This window comes from Lagenorhynchus albirostris, chromosome 18 (assembly GCF_949774975.1).
Source record: "Lagenorhynchus albirostris chromosome 18, mLagAlb1.1, whole genome shotgun sequence".
NCBI classification, from domain to species: domain Eukaryota; kingdom Metazoa; phylum Chordata; class Mammalia; order Artiodactyla; family Delphinidae; genus Lagenorhynchus; species Lagenorhynchus albirostris.
This window is the reverse complement of record NC_083112.1, coordinates 52,676,570-52,699,393: the sequence shown is the minus strand read 5'-3', so window position 1 is coordinate 52,699,393 and position 22,824 is coordinate 52,676,570. Positions and strand designations below refer to the sequence as shown.

The following is a 22,824-nucleotide window of genomic DNA, read 5'->3' as shown; positions in this document are numbered from 1 at the left end:
GCAGCCGCTCCGTGGCATGTGGGATCTTCCTGGACTGGGGCGCGAACCCGTGTCCCCTGCATTGGCAGGGGGACTCTCAACCACTGTGCCACCGGGGAAGCCCTTTTGTCATTGTTAAAGCAAACAAGTACACAAATGTAAAATTTTATCCCCTTCCTGTAAATAGCACCCACTAAACTCTCTAGTGATTCTTTGTTATTCTAAGATTGCATGTGAGAGGGCTAAGAAAGAGGAAACTTAAAACCTAATTTTTACTGCTAAATATTAAGATACTGTAATAGCTATTAAATAGGTATTGTTTGAGTAGAGTGATCAGTAAAATGATGTTTGAGTGCCTCAGCTTACTCTAGAGAGATTTATGAAGAATAAAGGTGGCACCTGCATATACCATCCTGGTTAGTTTTGTTTTTTTAAAAAATAAATTTATTTATTTATTTATTTTTGGCTGCATTGGGTCTTTCTTGCTGCACGCGGGCTTTCTCTAGTTGTGGCCAGCGGGGGCTACTCTCATTGTGGTGCATGGGCTTCTCATTGCGGTGGCTTCTCTTGTTGTGGAGCATGGGCTTTAGGCGCACAGGCTTCAGTAGTTGTGGCATGCAAACTCAATAGTTGTGACTTGCAGGCTCTAGAGCACAGGCTCAGAGTATTGCGGTGCATGGGCTTAGTTGCTCTGCAGCATGTGGGATCTTCCCAGACCAGGGATCGAACCCGTGTCCCCTGCATTGGCAGGCAGATTCTTAACCACTGCACCACCAGGGAAGTCCATCCTGGTTAGTTTTTTAAAAAAGGTTTAGACTGTCCAAATTATCCCCGTAAAGCTCTTCTAAATTCTAAGAAGGTAAACTGACTAATCAGTTGAATATTTAATGTTCTTATATCAGTTTTAGGTATATCATACTTATGGTACAGGATGTTATTGTTCCTTAGCAGGGTTTTTTTTTGGTAATCTAAAAATATATCCTGGTCCCCTTGCATGATGATAAGCTGACATCTGTACCATGGAACTTTTAAAAGGGAAATTGTGTGGCATAATTGAAGGAACATTGCATGTCATATAGAGAATTTGGCTGTTAGGTTTTAGCAGCTGATATTCTGGATGATCCTGGATAAGTCTTACTTTCTCTGTTTCCTTAACGATAAAATACAGTCATTTAAGTAACCCTTTGATTTTTAAAATTTGTATTTGTTGTGTAATTTTGCTATGTTATTATAAAGATGAAGGAAATGGATGATCATTTCTTTTCATAACTGTTATTGACTAATTTTAATTTTAAAAAATGGATTGGCCTCTGTCAGGATTATTCTGTGGATTACTCAGTCAGTATTATTACCAGGATTATTTTTCTTACAGAGAAATATGATTTATATAAAATTATTTGCTATGCTGAATTTTCTGGGAACCGAGCTGTTGTAGCAAAAATTGATTACTGACTTAAACATGTTTTTCTTTGATGTTAAGATATTTCTCTGCAAGATCTTCAGTCCCTTTGTCTCTTTTAAGCTACTTGGTATTCTTGTAAGAAATAAAATCGTTAATTCCTGAAAATATTTGATAAACTTAATTTTAAAGTAAACTCCTGTCGTCCTCACTGGAATTCCCAGTTAAGTTTTGCTACAGAAAACACATCTGTATGCTGCTTTAAGGGAATGTCATAAGTGAACATTGAGATTTATTGAAAGGCTGATTATTTACTTAATATAAAAGTTGACTATATGGTAATTATATATTAATAAGTTTCCTACACATAACTCCTCAGAATACTGTCTTTTTTTTTGTGGTACGTGGGCCTCTCACTGTTGTGGCCTCTCCCGTTGTGGAGCACAGGCTCCGGACGCGCAGGCTCAGTGGCCATGGCTCACGGGCCTAGCCACTCCGCGGCATGTGGAATCTTCCCGGACCAGGGCACGAACCTGCGTCCCCTGCATCGGCAGGCGGACTCTCAACCACTGCGCCACCAGGGAAGCCAGAATACTGTCTTTTTATTGCATTTAAGCAAGGCACTTCTGCTTTAGACACCTGTGAGAACTAGCTTATTGGGAGTGTTGCTTTGGGGCATCCTAACTATGTTTCTTTTGTATTTGATTTTAACTTGGGCACTGGTTATTAAAAAATGATACTTGGATGACTTAATTTGTAATAACCTTCTTTTGCAGTAGGTAATTTTTACAAAATACTTCTTTTATTCCATTTTTATCCGTGAGAAACATCTATTTTTCTTTTTTTTACAAGTACTAATAATAGTCATGGCTTGTAATATTTTATATAGGAAGTAAGATAAGGAGGTGTTAATGGATTATAACCTCTATTTTATTGGAGAATTGGCTTTTATCTTGGGAAGTAAGAGGTATTAGTGATGCATATTTTAACAACAAAGCGTGTGATACTTTTCAGCTCATCTTACGAATTGAAGAGAGCTTTGATACCCGACCTGACAAGTGTACTACAAGAAATGAAAATTACAAGCCAATATCTCATGAACATAAACGCAAAAATCCTAAGTAAAATGTTAGCAAATGTACAGTGATATGAGAAAGATAATACATCCTGACCAGGTAGAGTTTATTCCAGAAATGCAAGGTTGATTTAACATTTGAAAATCATTTATTTCACCATATTAACAAAATAAAGGGTTGGGAGGAGGTATGTGGTAGATGTTGGAGGGAGGGAGAAGGACCCCATGTGATTATCTCAGTAGAAAAGAAATGTGGTAAAATTATTTAGTCACATTAAGCATTCTGCAAACTAGGAATAGAAAAAAACTTCCTTAATTTTGACAAAGTATATTTGCAAAATAACAAACCCCTACAGTTAACATATTCAATGGTGAAATATTGAATACTTTCCCCCTGAGATCAGGAACAGCAAACGATGTCCACTCTTGTCACTTTTTTCCAGTAGTATAGGGCCTAACCACTACAATAAGGAAATAAAATAAAATAAATGGCATAAACATTGGAAAGGGAGAAACAGAACTGTGTTTACTCACAGATGATATATGATTGTATATGTAGAAAATCCAAAAGAATTCACAGGCGATTGGAATTAATAAGTGAATACAGTAAGGTCACTGGAAATAAGGTCAATATGTAAAAATACAGCACATGCAGAAACCATTTTGGAAAACAGAGGTGTGGTTGTTTAGAAAGACCACTATGTTTTTATTATATTCTTAGAATCGTAGCATCATCTTTTCTTTTGGGTTCATTACATTCTTCTCTTTTGTGACAACTCTATCCTCATCTTTCGAAAAATACAGATATTTCTTGTTATTCAAACTCTTACTGTCTAAACTCTGGAACCTAATAGATTCAGATAGTGAGCAATATTTGTAATCATATAGTTCACTGTTTCTAAGACATTTTATTTTCACATTTTTACACCTCTGAAATTGGGCTACATCTTATAGTTGTTGGTATTTATGATTATAATTGGCAGCCTTTTCCTTTAGTAGGGTTATATTAAATGACAGTGTGTCTCCTAGGCAGTGATATCTTAAGCTCAGTGAAATATATTAGCTGATGTTCTGTTTTTACAGAAGGAAGTTCCTGGAAAAAACAAGGAAGTAAGATGCTTGTAGCAATAAAGGAGTCTTCTTACTGTTATCATATACTTTTTTTTTGCGGTATGTGGGCCTCTCACCACCGTGGCCCTTCCCATTGCGGAGCACAGGCTCCGGACGCGCAGGCCCAGCGGCCATGGCTCACGGGCCTAGCCACCCCGCGGCACGTGGGATCTTCCTGGACCGGGGCACGAACCCGTGTCCCCTGCATCGGCAGGCGGACTCTCAACCACTGCGCCACCAGGGAAGCCCTATCATATACTTTTATTCACCTTGCAACAGCAATCCTTAGTGTGATATCTGGTGTTAATAACAGTACTTGGAAAGGGAATGTTCCCTACTCACTGAAATTGGAGAAATGCTGAATTAAACAAATTATATAGGTTTCTTTACTTCTGGCTTTCTCACAGCTCTTACGATAATATACATTTTGAAACTAGAAAGTAGGGTTATGATATTGTTTCCAACTTTATTTGAGTATAGAAATCCTGTTTTGGTCACAACTGTTCAACTTGTTATGGAATGAAACATGACGAAAACAGTTTATAAACACTCAGTCACTTTCTTATGCAGATTATCTTACGTTTCTCCCTTTATAAAGTTATTATCTCACCCTATATAATCATACAGTTTGACATTGTATGGTGTGGTAAGGTAGCATGGAATAACTTTTCCTCTAGAGTTACAGAGAATGTGACAAGTTAGACTATGAACTAAATCTGTGTCTACTTTATGTTTTACTGAATGCAACCATTTCATACTTGTTAGTGATATCTTAAGTATTTTCATTATTGAAGAAAATTATCAAAGTTTGATACACATCAACTGTTGTAAAGAACCTTTATTTTTAAACGTCAGCTGTGCTATATGGAACTAGTGTAATTACAGTATTCTAGGTTTTTATTTCATTTAGAGGCTAAGGCATTCTTGGATACTTAGAATAGTGATGAGTTGCCTAAGCTTTGTGATGTTCCCTAATCTAATTTCATGATAAAAGATTAGAAAATATTGTCCAGATTGCTACTTCTCTGATATACCCAGTTATTTACATTTTAGTACCGAGAAAGTAGGGCTCTTTTTCTCATTGATACTCTTCTATTTATGTAGTTCTTCTAACCTCTTTTAGGTCATGAACTCCTTTAAGACTTTGGAAACTATGTTTTTTCCTCTGGGAAGTTACACTCTTCACACACATGGTTTCATGTTTAGATTTTATAGCATTCATAGCTCTCTTTGAAGGGATCTCTAAACTCCTTTCCAAGAACCAGTAACCAACCACTCTTTGGAACCTACAACTTTCTGCTTTCGGAGGATAAAAAAGGCAGCCTATACACTTTAATTTTCTTAAATTGACCTTTGTGTGGAAAATATTATCCACTCTGATCTACCATCATTTCATTTTAACTTGGTGCAAAAGTGTTTATTGAGTATTTGCTGTGTGCCCCGGTGCTGTTCTAGGCCCTGAAGGTAAAGCAGTGAACCAAGCAAAAAAATCCCTACCCTCATGGAATGAATTTTTGGGTTTGTGAGGACATTAGGCACCATCAGGTTGAACTTCTTATTTAATGAGCAAACTGAGGCCCAAGAAGGTACCTGAATTTACCCATTGTCTCATAATTAGTTGGTAGTAAGGTTTAGGTACTAGAAGAAGCACAAAGAGGAGAAAGACATGTTATTTTTGTTTCAGGGCTCTTACAGTGAAGATAGGGAGAGAGATATAAAATAAATTAATATGTCATCAGGTCATTTTTACTAAATATTTTAATAGGAATAATATTTCATCAAAGGACCTAGGTAGAAGAAATAAATGATTAGAGCTTTGTGGAGGTCTGGAGTGGTTGTGCTGAACCTGAGCTGAGTTTAAGGGAATAAGGTCACTTAAAGTAGGAGCAGTGCTAGCAAAGGAATGGAGATAGAAAGCAATAAGGTTAATTTCAGAAATGTAAATTACAAATGATCATTTTAAATTGTTTGCAGGACAGTGTCTGATTTCCTCCTGTGCTGTGTTCTTGTGTACAGTTTTTGCTTTAGTCACTAGGAATACTAGTAATGTATTCAACAACTAATATTTTCTCAGTGATACAGTAATGGCAGTGTTTTTTATTGATTTGAAGTTTCTGTATGTTTGCTTTTTGCTTTTCTTCTAAAGGTATATGGTGTTAATTAAAAATTTTTTTACTTTATAGTTTATCCCTCACTCATACCCTTTCTTTCAAATCACTAATGTGACTTAGTTATTACAAATATATAATACTTTTAGTTCAGTGTGGTAGATTTTGACAGGAGTGCTTTAGAGTTTTGAAGGAAATAGTACTCAGGAAATCATGAATGCTTGATACATTTTTTGAGAAATTGAATTTGTATTGGTAGGTGTTGTCTACATCTACTGGCCTAACAAAAACGGTGTATAATCCAGCTGCTTTGAAGGCTGCACAAAAAACCTTACTTGTTTCCACCTCTGCAGTTGATAATAATGAAGCACAGAAAAAAAAACAGGTAAGTATAGTAGTGTACAGAATTTGCAGGTCGGGAAGCTTTTCTGCATGTATGTGTTTTTTCAGTGCTTATCATAAAATAGAGCTAAAAGAAAGGTATATGTTGGCTGCCACTGAACTTTTATTTTCCCTAGTATATTAGTAAATATTAATTTTCATCTTGGAATGAAAGGCTCTCCTGATTGATTTTTGAAACTTGTGTACTTATTTAAGCTTTACATAGGAAAACTTTGCATTTCATTTTTGTTGCCAAGCTTCTTCAGTTACAACCAGTTCTGTCTTCTTGGGTAATTTCATTTATTGGAAAGGTACATGGTAAATATTCTAATAATATTTTTGATCCCTTCTCTAGGAGGCACTGAAACTTCAGCAGGATGTAAGGAAAAGAAAACAAGAAATTTTAGAAAAGCACATTGAAACACAGAAGGTAAAATATTAAAGTTAGATTTGGCAAAATATATTTATAAGTGTCATAATTTTTAGTGAATTTAATCTTACACTCTATAGATAGTCCTGAGAAACATATTTACTGTAATTGATAATGGTAAAACTGAAATATTTATCAATAGTAATGTATATATTAATTGATAAAATGTTGGTGATGAAGTGTATTACATTGTGTAATATACATTGCACAGTGGACTGGGAAATGGATTAGTTTAAATGGAGCTATGACTATCAACTTGAAATGAAAATAAGGAATATTTATCCAGGTATGTTGCTGCACAGTAGTTCAATAGATAGTAAATGGAACCTTTTTCTCATTGTTGACATATGTACCTTTCTTTAATTGGCTTGTGATCCTCTAGCCCTATGTTGTCTGGTACAGCAGCTAAGAGCCATATCTGACTATCAGGTACTTGAAATGTGTCTAATCCAAATTGAGATGTGCTGTAAGTGTAAAATACATACCAGATTTCAAGCACGTAGTATGAAGAAAAATGGTAAAACATCCCAGTAGTTTTTGTTGAAATGTTACTTTTGATAAAATGAGTTAAATAGAATATGTATTTAATTAACTTTAATGTATCTCTTTTATCTTTGTAAGGTGGCTGCTAGAAAATTAAAAATTATGTGGCTTGCAGTATTTCTTTTGTACAGTGTTGCTCTAGTTATGGCATTTAATTAGTGTCAGTTCTTGATTATGTCTGGTAATAAAAGTTATGACACTTGAAAATATTGAAAATACACAAACTTTTTACCTTTTGGTTTAAAATGTATGTCTTTTCTAATTTAAATTTGTATGTACTTGATAAAGAGACATCACAATGCTTTACACCCAAAACTGAAACCATCTTGACTCAGAGAACCTATAATACTTTGTGATGTCTTCTCCATATTACCATGTTTATCTTCTTACTTCCTATCTATGTTGGGCATATTGTTCTTAGCCTAGCCAGTTACTGTTCCCTCTGACAAAGAAAGTAGGTAACTAAATATGCCATTTTTCTAATATCTCATATGGAGGGAAACCGTAAAACTTTTCCTCTGATTCTTTCTGGGTTACGGACTATGTTTGGAGTGGGAATACTTAGGATCAGTAATATCAGCAAGTGGATTAGAAAGTAAGATTGTTGCTATTGCAAAATGACAACTTTTCAGGGATTGAATTAAATTTCTTGTGGTTGTATGCTTTGAACTTATGTTCTAAGAGACTTAAGTAGTAATATAGTTCTTCACAACGTAAACCAAGATTAAGACTTGAATTGAGATAGTTAGCATCACCAATCTGCTCTTCTGCTATCTCAGTGATTGTAAGCCTTGTCATGAATACATAAACTAAAAGTAGCAGTTATTTATATTTACTTTGCCATGTTTGCTTTTTAAATAATAGTAGGAATGTATCATATATTTGTTTTTAAAAATTTGCCAGATGTTAATTTCGAAACTGGAGAAAAACAAAGCAATGAAGTCTGAAGATAAAGCAGAAATAATGAAAACTTTAGAGATTTTGACAAAAAATATTACCAAGTTGAAAGATGAGGTCAAAGCTGCTTCTCCTGGACGCTGTCTTCCAAAAAGTATAAAAACCAAGACTCAGGTATTTCAATTTGTATTGTTATTCATATTACTACTTGTTAAAAGAACATTAAAACACTACATTATTTAAGATTCAGTTTTCCTTTAGCTAATATTCTTTGCTCAAAATTTGATCATTATATACTACCATTCTTCTCCTTCTCTAGTAATTAATAAGTAAATAAACACAAACAAGCAAACTCTACTCATCTTTTGAACCCTGCACATTGTAGTTAGAAAGTCAATTTTAGTTAGAAAGTCAGTAATTAGACAAATAGTTATGGATAATCTTAAAAAGGTAGCTAGAGGACAAAACAATATAGGTACTGGAATGCTTGACTGAGGAGTTTGAGATTTATTTTGTAAGTAATTGGTGGTATAAAATATTAATGAACAGAGAAGTACCAATCTGATGTCACTGTACAGAATGAATGATATTTTCTTTTAATAAATTTATTTATTTATTTTTATTTTTTGGCTGCATTGGGTCTTCATTGCTGCACACGGGCTTTCTCTAGTTGCGGCGAGCGGGAGATACTCTTCGTTGTGGTGCGCGGGCTTCTCGTTGCAGTGGCTTCTCTTGTTGCAGAGCACGGGCTCTAGGTGCACAGGCTTCAGTAGTTGTGGCACACGGGCTCAGTAGTTGTGGCTCGCGGGCTCTAGAGCACAGGCTCAGTAGTTGTGGCACATGGGCTTCATTGCTGTGCGGCATGTGGGATCTTCCCGGACCATGTCCCGAACCCATGTCCCCTGCATTGGCAGGCAGATTCTTTAACCACTGTGCCACCAGTGAAGTCTCCAGAATGAACGATTGAAAGGGAGAAAATTCAGGTAGATTAACTGATTAGATACAAAAAAGTGAGCAAGTTAATTTCAGATGACAATAAGTGATTTTAAAAAAACCCGTGGAGTTATACAATACTTATACTTAGTGTGTGTGTATGTGTGTATTTGTTGTGTGTGTGTGTATGTATATATGTGTGTGTGTATATATATATGTATATATATAAAATTATGAGTTTATATTGATATTTCTCATTCTAATCTAATACCACAGCGTTCTTCTTTTCTTTCTCTTACGCCCTATCTCCCTGTTCCCATGATGACAACTTGGTTCCCACTAACATCAATACAGTATGCGTTTGCACAGTCCTGTAGTCCATTCGAATAGTTCCAGAATTGCTAAAACAATACCACTTCCAACAACTAACTAAATATAAAACTAAGAATTTGTTTGCATTCTTTACAACCTCATAATATACTCCACTAAGAGTATAGAGTCAGACCCGTGGTGTAGGATCATGTGTTCTTCTGTTCGTGTGGTTATGTTATTAATTTGATAAAGTTAGGTTTATTTCTGTCTGTATTCAGTTTTGGATCGCTCTCCCTGTCATTCTTGCTGATTTAATTTTATTTTTTGAATAAGTAAAACATTAACATGATTCAAAAGTTATACTATATAAAAAGGTTTATATAAACAACCATTCCCCTTTGAGCCCTGACACTCTGTTCCCCACTCTTCCCTCCCTCTTGGTGTGTGTGTATGTATTCTTTCTTACATAAAAGCGTACTGTATATTCCTCATTAACACCTTGGTGTTTTGCTTTTCTTTTCAGTTATTTCCTGAAAATTACTCCATATCAGTCCGTAGAAATCTCACTCTGGCTTCTGTCTGGAAAATGAATTATAGGGAAATCAGTGGAAGTAGGAACAAGTTAGAAAGCTGTTGCAGTAGTGTAGACCAGAGGTGACTGGTGGCTTGAACTAGGATGGTAGGACTGGAGATAGAGAAGAAATGTACGGATTAAATGAGAATGTGTAAAAAATTCTTTGTAAGAAGTTTGGTATAAATGCAGGATATTGATTGTCATCACCTAAAATATTTATTACTATTTTCTAGATGCAGAAAGAATTACTTGACACAGAACTGGATTTATATAAGAAGATGCAAGCTGGAGAAGAAGTCACTGAACTTAGGAGAAAGTATACCGAATTACAGCTGGAGGTATGTTTCATGATAGCCACACAGTACGCTAAAGAGGAGTAGTTACAGTCTTGATGGTTTATTTGAAAATACATTCCTCTCATTCTGGCCAGCAGTCGTTGGCATGTTGGGAGTTGATGTAGAAAAGAGGGAAGAGGTTAGCAAATCTTTCAGAGCTAATAGAAAATCTCTTAGTATTTAATGAGGGGTGATAGCCATTCTACTTTTATACACAAGTCCCTCTACTTCTAGTGAATTTTGTTCCTTTTCTATTTTCGGTTTGTTTTTCTTCTTAGGACCAAAATCTATTAAAGGCTTTTCATTTATTCTTAGGGAGATATTCTGTGCATGTATAGGCATGTTACGTTGAGTTCCTATAAGGATCAGACTTTTAGTGGTAGAATTATATTGAAGAACATGCTTACTTAAGTTTTGCCTATAGATGGTGCTGTGGATGTTAAAGAGAAAAAAAACTAACTTCTTATAATTTAGTTATATGATTATATAAGAAAAATCTAGTAAAATTGATCTCTATACATGAGAATTTTTAACATTTAGCAAAAAGATGTTTAAGAATCAGAATTACATTTTGAAGTACAGGGACATTTATGTCATTAGTGTAGTTGGTACTTGCCTATATTTATCGTTGCCACAATTTAATTTTTTGTATTTTAGCTTATTCCTTTTGCTTAATCTGAAAATAATGCTTTTCTTCCAAATTCGTTAGCAACTTGATTTTCTTTTTCCAACATAGTAGAAATCTGTATTGAGTACTGGTATCCAGCTATTAAAGACTTTAACATTTAGCAGCCATTGTTCTTGTCTTAAGGCTCTTGTCTTGTCTGTCATAGGAAGCCATAGGATGGTATATTAAACCTGCATATATTTTGCGTTCTCTGGAAAACTGATATGGTTGTCTGTGTGTCCTGCCTAAGATAACAAGTTTTGGAAAAGATAGGTTCCTTTTATGTTAATATAGAAATTGTGTTTTCACCATTCTGAAGATTTCGTGCCTGTGTTCATGTGACTTTAAAAAAATACATTATCATTTTTAAAATTTTGGCCCATAATTTTAGCAAATAAATAATAGTATTACTAATATCCTTTATATTATTGGTCCATGTTTTCATTCTTATCATGATATAGCTAAACACTGAATGACATCTTCTGTTTTTCTTTTATGATGGCCAAACTTTAGTTTGCAATTAATATTAGTATATGCAGTAATGCAGTGTTTGCCAGAGTGTGTTCATTCACCACATCAATTCCATATTTTGTTAATAGGTATTAGTGAAAAAAGCTTTTGAGGCCAAATAAGTTTGGAAGAGGTTATAGTAAACGTGTGTTTTTTTTTCCCCACATTCTATTTTTTATTTTTTTTAACATCTTTATTGGAGTATAATTGCTTTACAGTGGTGTGTTAGTTTCTGCTGTATAACGAAGTGAATCAGCTATACGTATACATACATCCCCATATCTCCTCCCTCTTGCGTCTCCCTCCTACCCTCCCTATCCCACCCCTCTAGGTGGACACAAAGCACCGAGCTGATCTCCCTGTGCTATGCAGCTGCTTCCCACTAGCTATCTATTTTACATTTGGCAGTGTATGTATAAACATGTGTTTTGTATATGGTTTTCTAGAGGCTTGTAATCTGTGAATCTCCAGAAACACATGTTTAAATACTCAGTATTGCTCAAACTTACTTGTCCAGGGACCCCTTTTTTAAGGAGCATTTTGAAGTTCCTAAGAGTATACTTTTGTATATGCTGTGCTGTTATTGACATTAATCCTTGACCTTTGAAGTTTGTTATTTGGATTTTAGATGATTACTTTAGCTAATGTTAAAATTAACTGTCTTGAGATGAATAAACTAAAATATTTATACTTGCAGAGATTTTGGCAGTGGTGCCTGCTTGACATTTTCACTTGGATGTCTCACATCCTCAGGCTCAACATGTTCAAAATTGTGCTTATTTTGTCCCTAAACTCATCTACACAATTACCCAAACCAGAAATCTGGGAGTCATCATTGATTTCTCCCTTTCCTTCAGTATTCATACACATTTAATTACCAAGTTTTATACATATTACTCCCCAGTGTATCTTTTTTTCCTTAGTTAATCAATTAATTAATTTTTGGCTGCGTTGGGTCTTCGTTGCTATGCGCGGGCTTTCTCTAATTGCGGTGACCAGGGGCTACTCTTCATTGCAGTGTGCGGGCTTCTCATTTCAGTGGCTTCTCTTGTTGCAGAGCACGGGCTCTTGTTGCAGAGCACGGGCTCTTGTTGCAGAGCACGGGCTCTAGGCACGCGGGCTTCAGTAGTTGTGGCTCGTAGGCTGATTAGTTGTGCCTCACAGGCTCTAGAGCACAGGCTCAGTAGCTGTGGTACGCGGGCTTAGTTGCTCCGCGGCATGTGGATTCTTCCCAGACCAGGGCTTGAACCCATGTCCCCTGCACTGGCAGGTGGATTCTTAACCACTGCGCCACCAGGGAAGCCTCCTCAGTATGTCTTAAAAGTGTTTATTTTACTTCTCTCTATCTCCATGGCCACCATTGTAGACTAAGCTTCTATCTTCAGTTGTTGGCACTATTGTAGTAGCCTGACTGGTTTCCCAGCTTGTTCTCTTTTCCTTTTACCAGAATAATATTTTAAACATTGATTTGATTACATCACCCTACATCTGAACTTTAGATGTTTTAATTGATTTTCATGGCTCTTGGGATAAAATCAAAATCTTTAACGTGGTTCTTAAAGTTGTTCATTATCTGGCTCTGCCTGTCTCTCTAGCCTCATCTCTTCATCACATGTGGTCCAGCTGTACTGGATTTTATTCCTTCTTAGAAGTACCAAGTTCCTTTCAGCCTTGGTTCCTTTGTTCATGCTCTAATCCCCACCCCTCACCCTTGCCTTGCTTGTTCTTTGTACCTTCTTTGATGCATTGAACAAATAATTAAGTTTCTACAATCTGCTAGCTGCTATTTTAGGTGCTGGGGATAAAGTAGAGAGTAAAACAAGGAAAAATACTCCTCATGGAACTTTTATTCTAGTAGTTTATTCATTGCAGATCTTTAATATTCTATTCAAATCTTTAAGTAGAGCATTTCCTCATTTTTTGAATCACTTCTCATTAATATAATCAAATAACTAGATTGCTTAATGTCTCTACCCTTCTAGGATTTGAGCTTCATGAGGGTAAAGACTAGACCACAGGAAGTGCTCATTAAATATTTGTGGAATGAAGGAATGGTGTGCTATTCATATAGAGCGATAAAGTGGAATGTGTTACTGTGCTACTTTGGTTGTATGATGGTGTTAGTGTAAATGATCAAAATGATGAATTTGAAATAACTGTACATATTGAAGTCAACGGGCAAACAAATGGAAACACTGTATTTGAAAGCCATAACTAGAAAAAATACACTTATATATATAGGTATCTTGTATGTCTACATTATGCTAACTTCTTTTTTTTTAAATAGATTTATTTACTTGTTTATTTTTGGCTGCGTTGGGTCTTTGTTGCTGCGCCCGGGCTTTCTCTAGTTGCGGCGAGCAGGGGCTACTCTTTGTTGTGGTGCACGGGCTTCTCATTGCGGTGGCTTCTCTTGTTGTGGAGCACAGGCTGTAGGCACGTGGGCTTCAGTAGTTTTGGCACACGGGCTCAGTAGTTGTTGCTCGCGGGCTCTAGAGCGCAGGCTCAGTAGTTGTGGTGCACGGGCTTAGTTGCTCCGTGGCATGTAGGATCTTCCCGGACCAGGGCTCGCACCTGTGTCCCCTGCATTAGCAGGAGGTTTCTTAACCACTGCACCACCAGGGAAGTCCCTATACTAACTTTTGAAGTAACATTCAGCTCTGGGCCTTATTTGGAACTCAAGAATTGCTGGTCTTTTTGTGATATAGTTTGATGTCTTAGTAGATAAGGCACATTTATTAATTTCAAAACATTGCTTAAATTAATGTTACTTTGTTTTCTAAATTCATTAGCTGTCTAAATTTTTTTTCACTTTAGAAACTAAAACCCTAACTTAAATTATGAAATCCTTTTGTAGGGCATTATTTGAATATGTAAATATGTATCAAATTGTATAACTCATGTCAGATTGTATGACTCATCTGACTGAGTATAACACTTGGCTCGTGTTAGTAATTGTGATGTTTAACCTATTTGTCTAATCTCTTCTAGGCTGCGAAACGGGGGATTCTCTCATCTGGCCGTGGTAGAGGAATTCATTCAAGAGGTCGAGGGGCAGCTCACGGCCGAGGCAGGGGTCGAGGTCGAGGTCGAGGTGTGCCTGGTCATGCTGTGGTGGATCACCGTCCCAGGGCATTGGAGATTTCTGCATTTACAGAGAGTGATAGAGAAGATCTTCTTCCTCATTTTGCGGTACTTTCTTACTGTCCAACAAAACAAATACTGATAATCATTGTTGGGGATAATGGATATTAAAGGGAAAGTATGAAAATGAAATGAATAAGCCCATTAATCTCACCAAAGGTTTTGATTAATCTATAATAATCCTTTGTTAATTACTTAAAAAACAAGCTCTAGTGGTTTTTTGTTTAATCATTGTCTGGAAGAAATGTTACTATTCTTACACTTAGTAGGCCTTCAGCTTATGAAAGGAATGATTTAGACCTTATTGTTTCAGAGAGGGAAGTCCTATCGTTTAGTTTCATTTGATATTTACTTTTAGGAAAAATTTAGCATATTGCATGGGCCATCCAGATTTTTAAAAATTAAGATGGAATTTTATTTGTTAATACTGTATTCTTGACCTAGCCAACCTAGAAATGACACAAGACACAATTTTGGAATACGATCTTGACATTGCCTTATTTGGTGCCAGGGTATAATTAAAGGGAGTCAGTCTAATTGCAATGGACTTCCTTCTATGAGGAAGGAGAATAAGATTCTAGTCCCTGCTAATCCATTATTTTACTTGGATTTCCTGGGATCTGTTGGGTTCATGTGCAGAATGGAGATCATATCTGCCTAAAGCCCTTTCAACTTAAATGTTATGATTCTTAGTGGTATCCCAAAGGTTAGTTACTAACCATTGGTCTTGCCTGCAGCATTAGAGTAATTGCTCTGGAGATAAAAAGTAAATAACCAGTTCTTTACCCTCAAGGATTTTACATATAATGGTTTAACACAAACCAGTTAAACTACAAATAATTTAAAATCAAGTTAAATTTATTAAAAACTATAAATACTTCAGTAACTTAGAGAAGTATTTTTCACACAGACATATGATGGTGAAAGCACAGTAGAGGAAAGTTTCAAGAGGTAGTAAAGCTGGAGCTTGGGTCTTGAGGGATAGGTAAGCTTATAGATAGGTACACAAATAATTTAACGTTTTGAATATTCAGATTTAAATATTTGACAGTTATATTCCAGACTGTTAACTGCAGTTACAAATGTAAAACTGTACTTTTTCAGGACATAGAGAGGTATTGAAAGAAATAGTATATGTTTAAGAAATAACTAAAATGATTAATATTTAAGGATGGTGAGTCTGGAAAGTCTTCTGCTTTATGGCTTCAAAGGGAGAAAATAAGGAATCAGCTTTCTAGCTTGGAAATAACTGTAGCTCGATTCTTCCCTACTACACACCCTGTTTCTGCACCTTCCCAAGGGGAAGAAGATCCAGATAACTTAGGTGTACTACATATCGTTATACAGCTAATCAGGAAATTATCAAAGGATATGCTCAAATAATCCAGACAAACAAGGTGAGTTTAGGAATGTGTTTTGATGAGACTGAAATGGTTTTGGTTTTAGAAACAGTCAGAGCCTCTAAATGGATATTCTTGGGTGTATTTGGAGATTCGAACTCTTCTCAAAGTTAGTAGTGGTAATGCACATTTAAAAAATTGCCAGTCTTTAAATAAGATAGCTTCTCTATCTCAACCCGTGATTTGAACATATGACAGGTATCAGAGAAAAAAAATCTACATTACTAAAGGATCATTGACGGTTACAAATTGTGATTAACAAAATGCTTTCTTTAATTTATCCATTGGAACCAGTAGCAGTAATAAACATTACAGCTAAAACTTACAGAGCACTTATTTTGTGGCAGGTATTTTTCTGAATGCTTTTTATATAACTCACCATATTATGAGTTATTTTGACAACTCTATGAGGTAGGTACCTTTATTCTTATTTTAGAGATCGGGAAAATGAAGCATGAAGAGATTAAGTAACTTGTTCAAGTTTACACAGCTAGTACTAACAGAGCTGGGATCTGACTGATTCTGTGGTCGTTTTCTTTACTATGCCCTACAGAATTTTTCTGTGTGGAGTGTGTGTATTTAATGAGATTGTGGTTATAATTTTATTTGGGGGTAAGAAATAAGGAGGTATTAGTAATGATATATAAAGGACTAAAGTTTTATGTGATAAAGGTGCTGTTTTCTGCTGTTTGCAGAAAAATCTTCCTACACAGGGAAAAATAAAATCCAGCACACCCAAAACAAGCATAATTTAATATGTTTAGCTTTTGAATGTCCTAAAAGAGTGTGGTCTAGAGGAGGGTAAAGTAAGAGTAAAAGCAGGGTCAATTAAAGTTTTGAATCGAAAACTTTTGAATGAAAAACTGGACTCTCATCCTGGTAATTAACTTAGTTACTTTGGAAAAATTACTTAAATTCTCTGAACCTCCCCCCGCATCTTTAAATTGGGAATGATACAAAAAACTCACACAATATTCTGAGGATTAAATATTCTGCTTTAGAAAGAATTTAACATACTCTGGAATTGGAATAATGAGTATAGAAGGAATGGCAATAAGGAAGCTCAATCTTTCACCATTGTTTCCCTATTTAAAGAATAGTTCAATCAAGTGTAAGTTACCCTGGTTCTAGAAAGTATAGAATTGTAAATAATATTGGAAAATAGGAACACCCTTTATCATACAATATTACGTCCTAAAATGAATTATTCATAATTTCTTTCTGCTAATCACCCTGAATTGTTATGCATTCTGGGTTATATTTATTGGTGTCTTAATATTTTAAAAACCATTAGGATTTTGGATGTTTCAAAATATTTATTTGGAGGAAATACTTTTTTTTAATTTAAAGCAATATGGTGAAATTGAAGATTGTCAGATTGATGACTCTTCACTTCATGCAGTAATTACATTCAAGACACGAGCAGAAGCTGAAGCAGTAAGTATTATAAATATTCTAATTTATTAAAATTCAGATTTAAATGTTCTATAAATATTGCCTATAAGTTTTAATATAAATGAATTTTTTTTGACTTACTAAAGAACTACACTGTGACAGTAGATAGACCATAGGAAGTGGAATTCATGGCTACAAAGAATGTCCTAAAGCAGTTAGGCAGTTTTATATATAACATGAATATTTAGAATATATAGTTAATCACCAAGTTGAATGTCAAGTTGTACTCTCTTGAGACATCAGGAATTCTTCCATTCTCTTTCACAGGAGATAGGGCCACTCCACTTTCCATTATCCCTTTCTCAGCTGGCCCAGAACAAGTCTGCTTTGGCAGAATGAGTGGTGAGGGGTAAGATACAAGCGGAGATAGAATCCTGATGGCTGCTCTTCTTAACCATCCCTCATCTGCTACTTCCTAGTCCCAGTTGGCTGAACCCTACAGTGTCCGTAGCTCAGCATACCCACAACTAGGCCTCTACAACTTTTTGCCCAAGACAGGAATATATAGCGCTAGCTTTTAGGGTCCTTTTAGTATAGTTGTCTTAAAATGTGTATCTTGAATTATCTTTCTAAAGAATGACCATAAGTATATGCAGCCTTGTCTGTCTTCTGTGTTTAAAAGATTTAAAAAAGGAAAATGAGTGCGAGGTGTAACGGGTTCATTGGAACATTTTTAGCCCTATGTATTCTTTGTTCAAGGTTGTAGAGAAATAGATGTACCATTTTGACCTTGGAAAAATGCGTTAAGCGTTCCAAACAGTTAACCTAATGTGAATGAAAGAGTAAGATGGTTTTCAGAAGTTTTAAGATGATTGTGGTCTAAGTAAGTTTTGAAAATCTTCTAAATTGATTTATTCTCTTTGTAGTGAATACTCCCTGCTGGTACATTGCTGGGAACTTACCTGGTAGGAGTTGCTCTTGGCACATTGCAGCCTATAAAAAAGACTGTTGGTCTGATAAGTCTCAGAAAAGTGTTTAACTGGGCCCTAGAATAACGTAGTTTCAGGGTTAGGCGGGTGGGTAGTGGATAGTTTTATAGAATAGGAATTCCTCATCCTAGAGTTTTATTAAGTTTTAAGAAATCTTCTATTTAAAGGTCTTTTGTGAAAATAAAAGGTAATTTATAATTGATGAGAGTTTAAAACTTTCTTATAAGCTTATATGTATATGTGTTATATTGAAAAAGTAGATTTTTGATCAAGTTTTCTCTGAGAGGTATTATTGAATATAAGTTAAGAATGAGCCTCCTTTAAATGACAGCTTCAGTGACAGTTTTCAGTGTAATGTTGGATACGTTGCTTGAGTACCATCTTTTTATGTTCTATTTACTTTCTAGGAAGTAGTCTTATTATAAAACAATGGTAATTGTTATGTTCAAATGGTTACAGTATTACCAAGTTTGTGAATTTAGTAACTGCTTTAAAAATATATATTACTACTTGTCCCTGTTTACTTATGTGGCTGAGAAAAAAAAAACAAAAACGCTCCTGCCTCTTAAATAATTTTTGGATGTTTTGCTTTTGGTAAGTAGGACCTGTTGACATATATCTTCTTGGGGTTTGCTTTTTTCTATCTCAGATATAAATTCTAATATATATTTTTATACTATGTATATATCTTCCAAATGAATAGCAGTTATTTCAAAGACCTGGGATTAATGTATAAAGAAAGATTTTAACAGTGAATTATATGAAGGTTGAATAAGTGGCAGAATAACTTAGCTTAAGTTAGATCTGATGAGAGTTAGCTTTTCAGGGTAAATACCATTTTAGTTGGATTTACGTAACAGACTAAAAGGAACAACTACCATTGCTATGATAAACATTTGGAATTAGGTTATAGAAGTTGTTAAACATTTCCTTAAGCCAAAAAAATTTCTTAAAATTTTGTAACATTCTATTTTAGAAGAGGATAGAAAATTAAGTTGAAGCTAATCTTATACAAGCAGAATATAGGCTAAAATAGTGTTTTTCAAACTTCTGGATTTTAGGGAACAGTGAGGTTTAGGAATTTAAAAACTAGTGTGTTTGACATTAGGTTTCCAGTGTTTAATTTTGTCAAGGAAGAATGCTTAAAAAGTACAAAAAAAATTGTACCATCATTATATAAAATAAAGAAAAAATTAATACCAAATGTAGGTGGATATAAACTCAAGGTAAAGGATAGTCCTTCCCAAGAAAAGAAAATTGTAAACCTTTGCTAATGTTTATTTCCAAATATTTCATTGTTCATAATTTCTGAATCATTGTATTAGATGGCTGAATGTATGTCTATTTCCTTAAGTCAATAGATGCATAATATTTCAAAGGAAAGTACAGGAATAAGATAATCAAGACATTCAAATATGACTGAAAAGTAAGAAATTTTCCTCAGAAAAGAGATTGAAGTATTTTAAGGAGTAATAATATAAACAGAACCATTTTAGCTTTAGGTTAAGATGGCTAAGGTTTGATTCTGGTTAGTTAGAAGATGGATCCTACTGCTTTATTTTCTGTTTTCCAATTTGTCTGTCACCACCCCTAATGTACTAAAGGTGCATAAGTACCCAAACAGGACAGAAAAAAGTAACCTCTTCCCATGACTGGTTAGAATGTTAGTTTTCCTACTCTGAATTGTTCCTATACTTTTGTAAGAAACCAGGATCCAGTTTTAGAATAGGAATAGTTAAGTTCCTGTTTTATAAGAATCAGTCCCAAAGATGAAACTCTACAGTCCCAAACTCAAAGAAGGTATATAGCTTTTTATATCACAAAGAAAGAGAATCTTGTTCTACTGGTGCGTTTTTGACACCCATGCCTCAATTCCCAGTAGTTGTGTGGATTCACTGACTCAGAACTTGTAAGGTATACTTAGACCAGTGCCTGGAACATAGTAAACCCTCTTAATGTTAGCTATTTTTAATATTTGTGTGTGTGTGTATGTTTAAGAATGAGAATTGATTGGTAAATCAGTGAAACTGAATACAAACAAGATAGAGTGATTTCAAAACTCTCATTCTTTAGACCTGAAGATAGAAGCACAAAATTGGATTCATAGAGGATAGTGCAGCATGAAGAGTAGAAGTTGATGGGGCTGACTGAGTAAATAGTAAATTTATAGCAAGAAGTAAATGTATAAGTGGATTCATTCAAGAGAAATCAAATCATGTATCTCACAGTCTTTGTGTGTGTGTTCTTGCTGATTTACTCAATAGTTATTAAGTGTTGCTATGTGATGGGCACTGTGCTATGAGAATTAGTAAATCTAAGTCTGAAGCTTGTGAGACAGTGGCCATGTAGTCTTTCCCTATAAATTCTAAAAATCAGAATTTACATGTTTTTGTGGTCCTTTAATGTAACTTCTGCCTAAACATTGTATACTGTGGTTATTACAAACATTAATAAGCTTGGTTTTAACCTTCTTTTATAGATAGCTTTATCGATATGGTTACTAAAAAAAAGTTAGGTACACTAGGCTTGCAGCTTTAGCTCTTCTGGCCTTAGGTCAGATTTCCCCACATTGTTTTTACAGAACACTGGTTCTATAGGAGCTCCTCTAGCAAAGGATTCTCTTGTCAGTAAATTTGTGAAGAGCTGCATTTTGTATATTCAATTTAGAATTATAATCTCAATGACTTGAAAAGGCAAACACACCTGTTTAATTTTGCTTAATCCAGCCTTTTCCAGATGTTAATTGTTTCCAGAATCATTTTCCATGTAAGATATGGAACCTACCTCATAACTACTTCTCATACTTTTTTTTCTTCCTTCATTTGTCAGGTCTTCAAAGCCTTTTTTAAAATTTTTTCTTCTGTCACTGGGTGTGCCTGCTTTCCTTACGTCCTAATATGGTGCAAACTTTGAATGACTATGCAAGACTAAATAGGCAAATGTCTAAAGCAAGCCTATGAATAAAATGCTTCAACTTTTAAACATACTTTTTATTTACACTTCAAAGCATAGAAATGAGAGAAAATTGTAAAATGAACTTCTACACACTCATCATCAAGCTTTAGCAATTATCTACTTATGGCCAATCTTATTTTGTCTGTATTCCACCCACTAACAACCCTCTGCCTCCTTATTTTGGAACCATTCCCAAGTCATCATATCATTTCAGCTGTAAACCTTTCAGTGTTTATAGTGAACCTGTTCTCTCGATATTAGAGCCTTAAAAAAATAAAACAATACTATTATCGTACCTAAAAATGATTAATATTTCTTAAGTATTACCAAATACCAGCGTTTACATTTCTCTGGTTTGCTTATAAATATTTTACTTACTTCCTTTAAGGATTCAAAATAAGATTCATATTTTGATTTAACTTGATTGGTATTGTGGAATTATAAATTCATAGATTTAAACATTTCATGGGCATTGATCCATTGTCCTCAGTTATTGATGTCCCATCTTTGGCTAGTGGCTAGTATATAGGTTTGTTCCTGAGTTCTTTTGACAGGACTCTAGTGGGTTATGATACTTTCTCTGCTTTCTGGTATGAAAAGGTGTTCTAGGTTCATCTTATAAATTTTCTCTTCCAGACTAGGAACTGGCCATTTCTCTAAGGAGCTCTGATTCTTTTTACTGGGAAAGGTATTTAAAGACCACAATCTGAGTACTAGGGATGCTCATTACTACTGAGTTTGTTACTATAACTAATCTTTTTCAGTGGTAAGAGCTGGGAGTGGGGAAAAAAATGCATATGTTCATATAGACACGTGTACATATACATACATATCCTACTGATATTTCCCATTTAATTCTGTACTATATGGTTTTTATACACACACGTATACAGGTATACCTTGTTTTATTGTGCTTTGCTTTACTGCAATTTGCAGATATTGTTTGTTTGTTTTAACAAATTGAAGGTTTGTGGCAGCCCTGCATTATGCAAGTCTGTCAGCGCCATTTTTCCAATAGCATTTGCTCACTGTATGTATCACATTTTGGTAATTTTTGCAGTATTCCAAACTTGCTTCTTCATTATATTTGTTCTGGTGATCTGTGGTTATTTAGGGGCACCATCAAACCATGCCCATGTAAGACAGCAAATTTAATCAATAAATGTGTGTTCTGACTGCTCCCACTGACCAGTCATTCCCCATCTCTCTCCCTCTCCTCAGGCCTCCTTATTCCCTGAGACAAAACAACATTGAAATGAGGCCAGTTGATAACCCTGCAGTGGCCTCTAAGCGTTCAAGTGAAAGGAAGAGTCACACATCTCTCACTTTAAATCAAAAGCTAGAAATGATTAAGCTTAGTGAGGAAGGCATGTCAAAAGCCAAGATAGGATGAAAGCTAGGCCTCTTGCACCAGTTATTCAAGTTGTGAATGCAAAGGAAAAGTTCTTGAAGGAAATTGAAAGTGCTACTCCAGTGAACACATGAATGATAAGAATATGAAATAGCCTTATTGCTGATATGGAGAAAATTTTAGTGGTCTGGATAGAATATCAAACCAACCACAACATCCCCTTAAGCCAAAGTCTAATCCAGAGCAGAGCCTTAACTCTCTTCAATTTTGTGAAGGCTGAGAGAGATGAGGAAGCTTCAGAGGAAAAGTTTGAAGCTAGCAGAGGTTGGTTCATGAG

The 22,824-nt window shown here is 35.1% G+C and overlaps 1 protein-coding gene across 16 annotated transcripts in view; it reads left to right on the top strand.

Moving 5' to 3' along the window:
• RBM26 (RNA binding motif protein 26) overlaps positions 1-22,824 on the top strand; it is an 84,962-nt gene that overhangs the window by 49,362 nt on the left and 12,776 nt on the right. For all 16 annotated transcript variants that reach the window (XR_009536636.1, XR_009536631.1, XR_009536634.1 and 13 more), the window contains 6 exons: positions 5,931-6,056; positions 6,408-6,482; positions 7,929-8,096; positions 9,975-10,079; positions 14,245-14,445; positions 17,148-17,234. Coding sequence is in view for 8 of the 16 variants with exons in the window: in XM_060128734.1 (XP_059984717.1) it covers positions 5,931-6,056; positions 6,408-6,482; positions 7,929-8,096; positions 9,975-10,079; positions 14,245-14,445; positions 17,148-17,234 (762 nt within the window). In the remaining 8 variants the exon portion in view is untranslated. The remainder of the gene's footprint in view (positions 1-5,930; positions 6,057-6,407; positions 6,483-7,928; positions 8,097-9,974; positions 10,080-14,244; positions 14,446-17,147; positions 17,235-22,824) is intronic.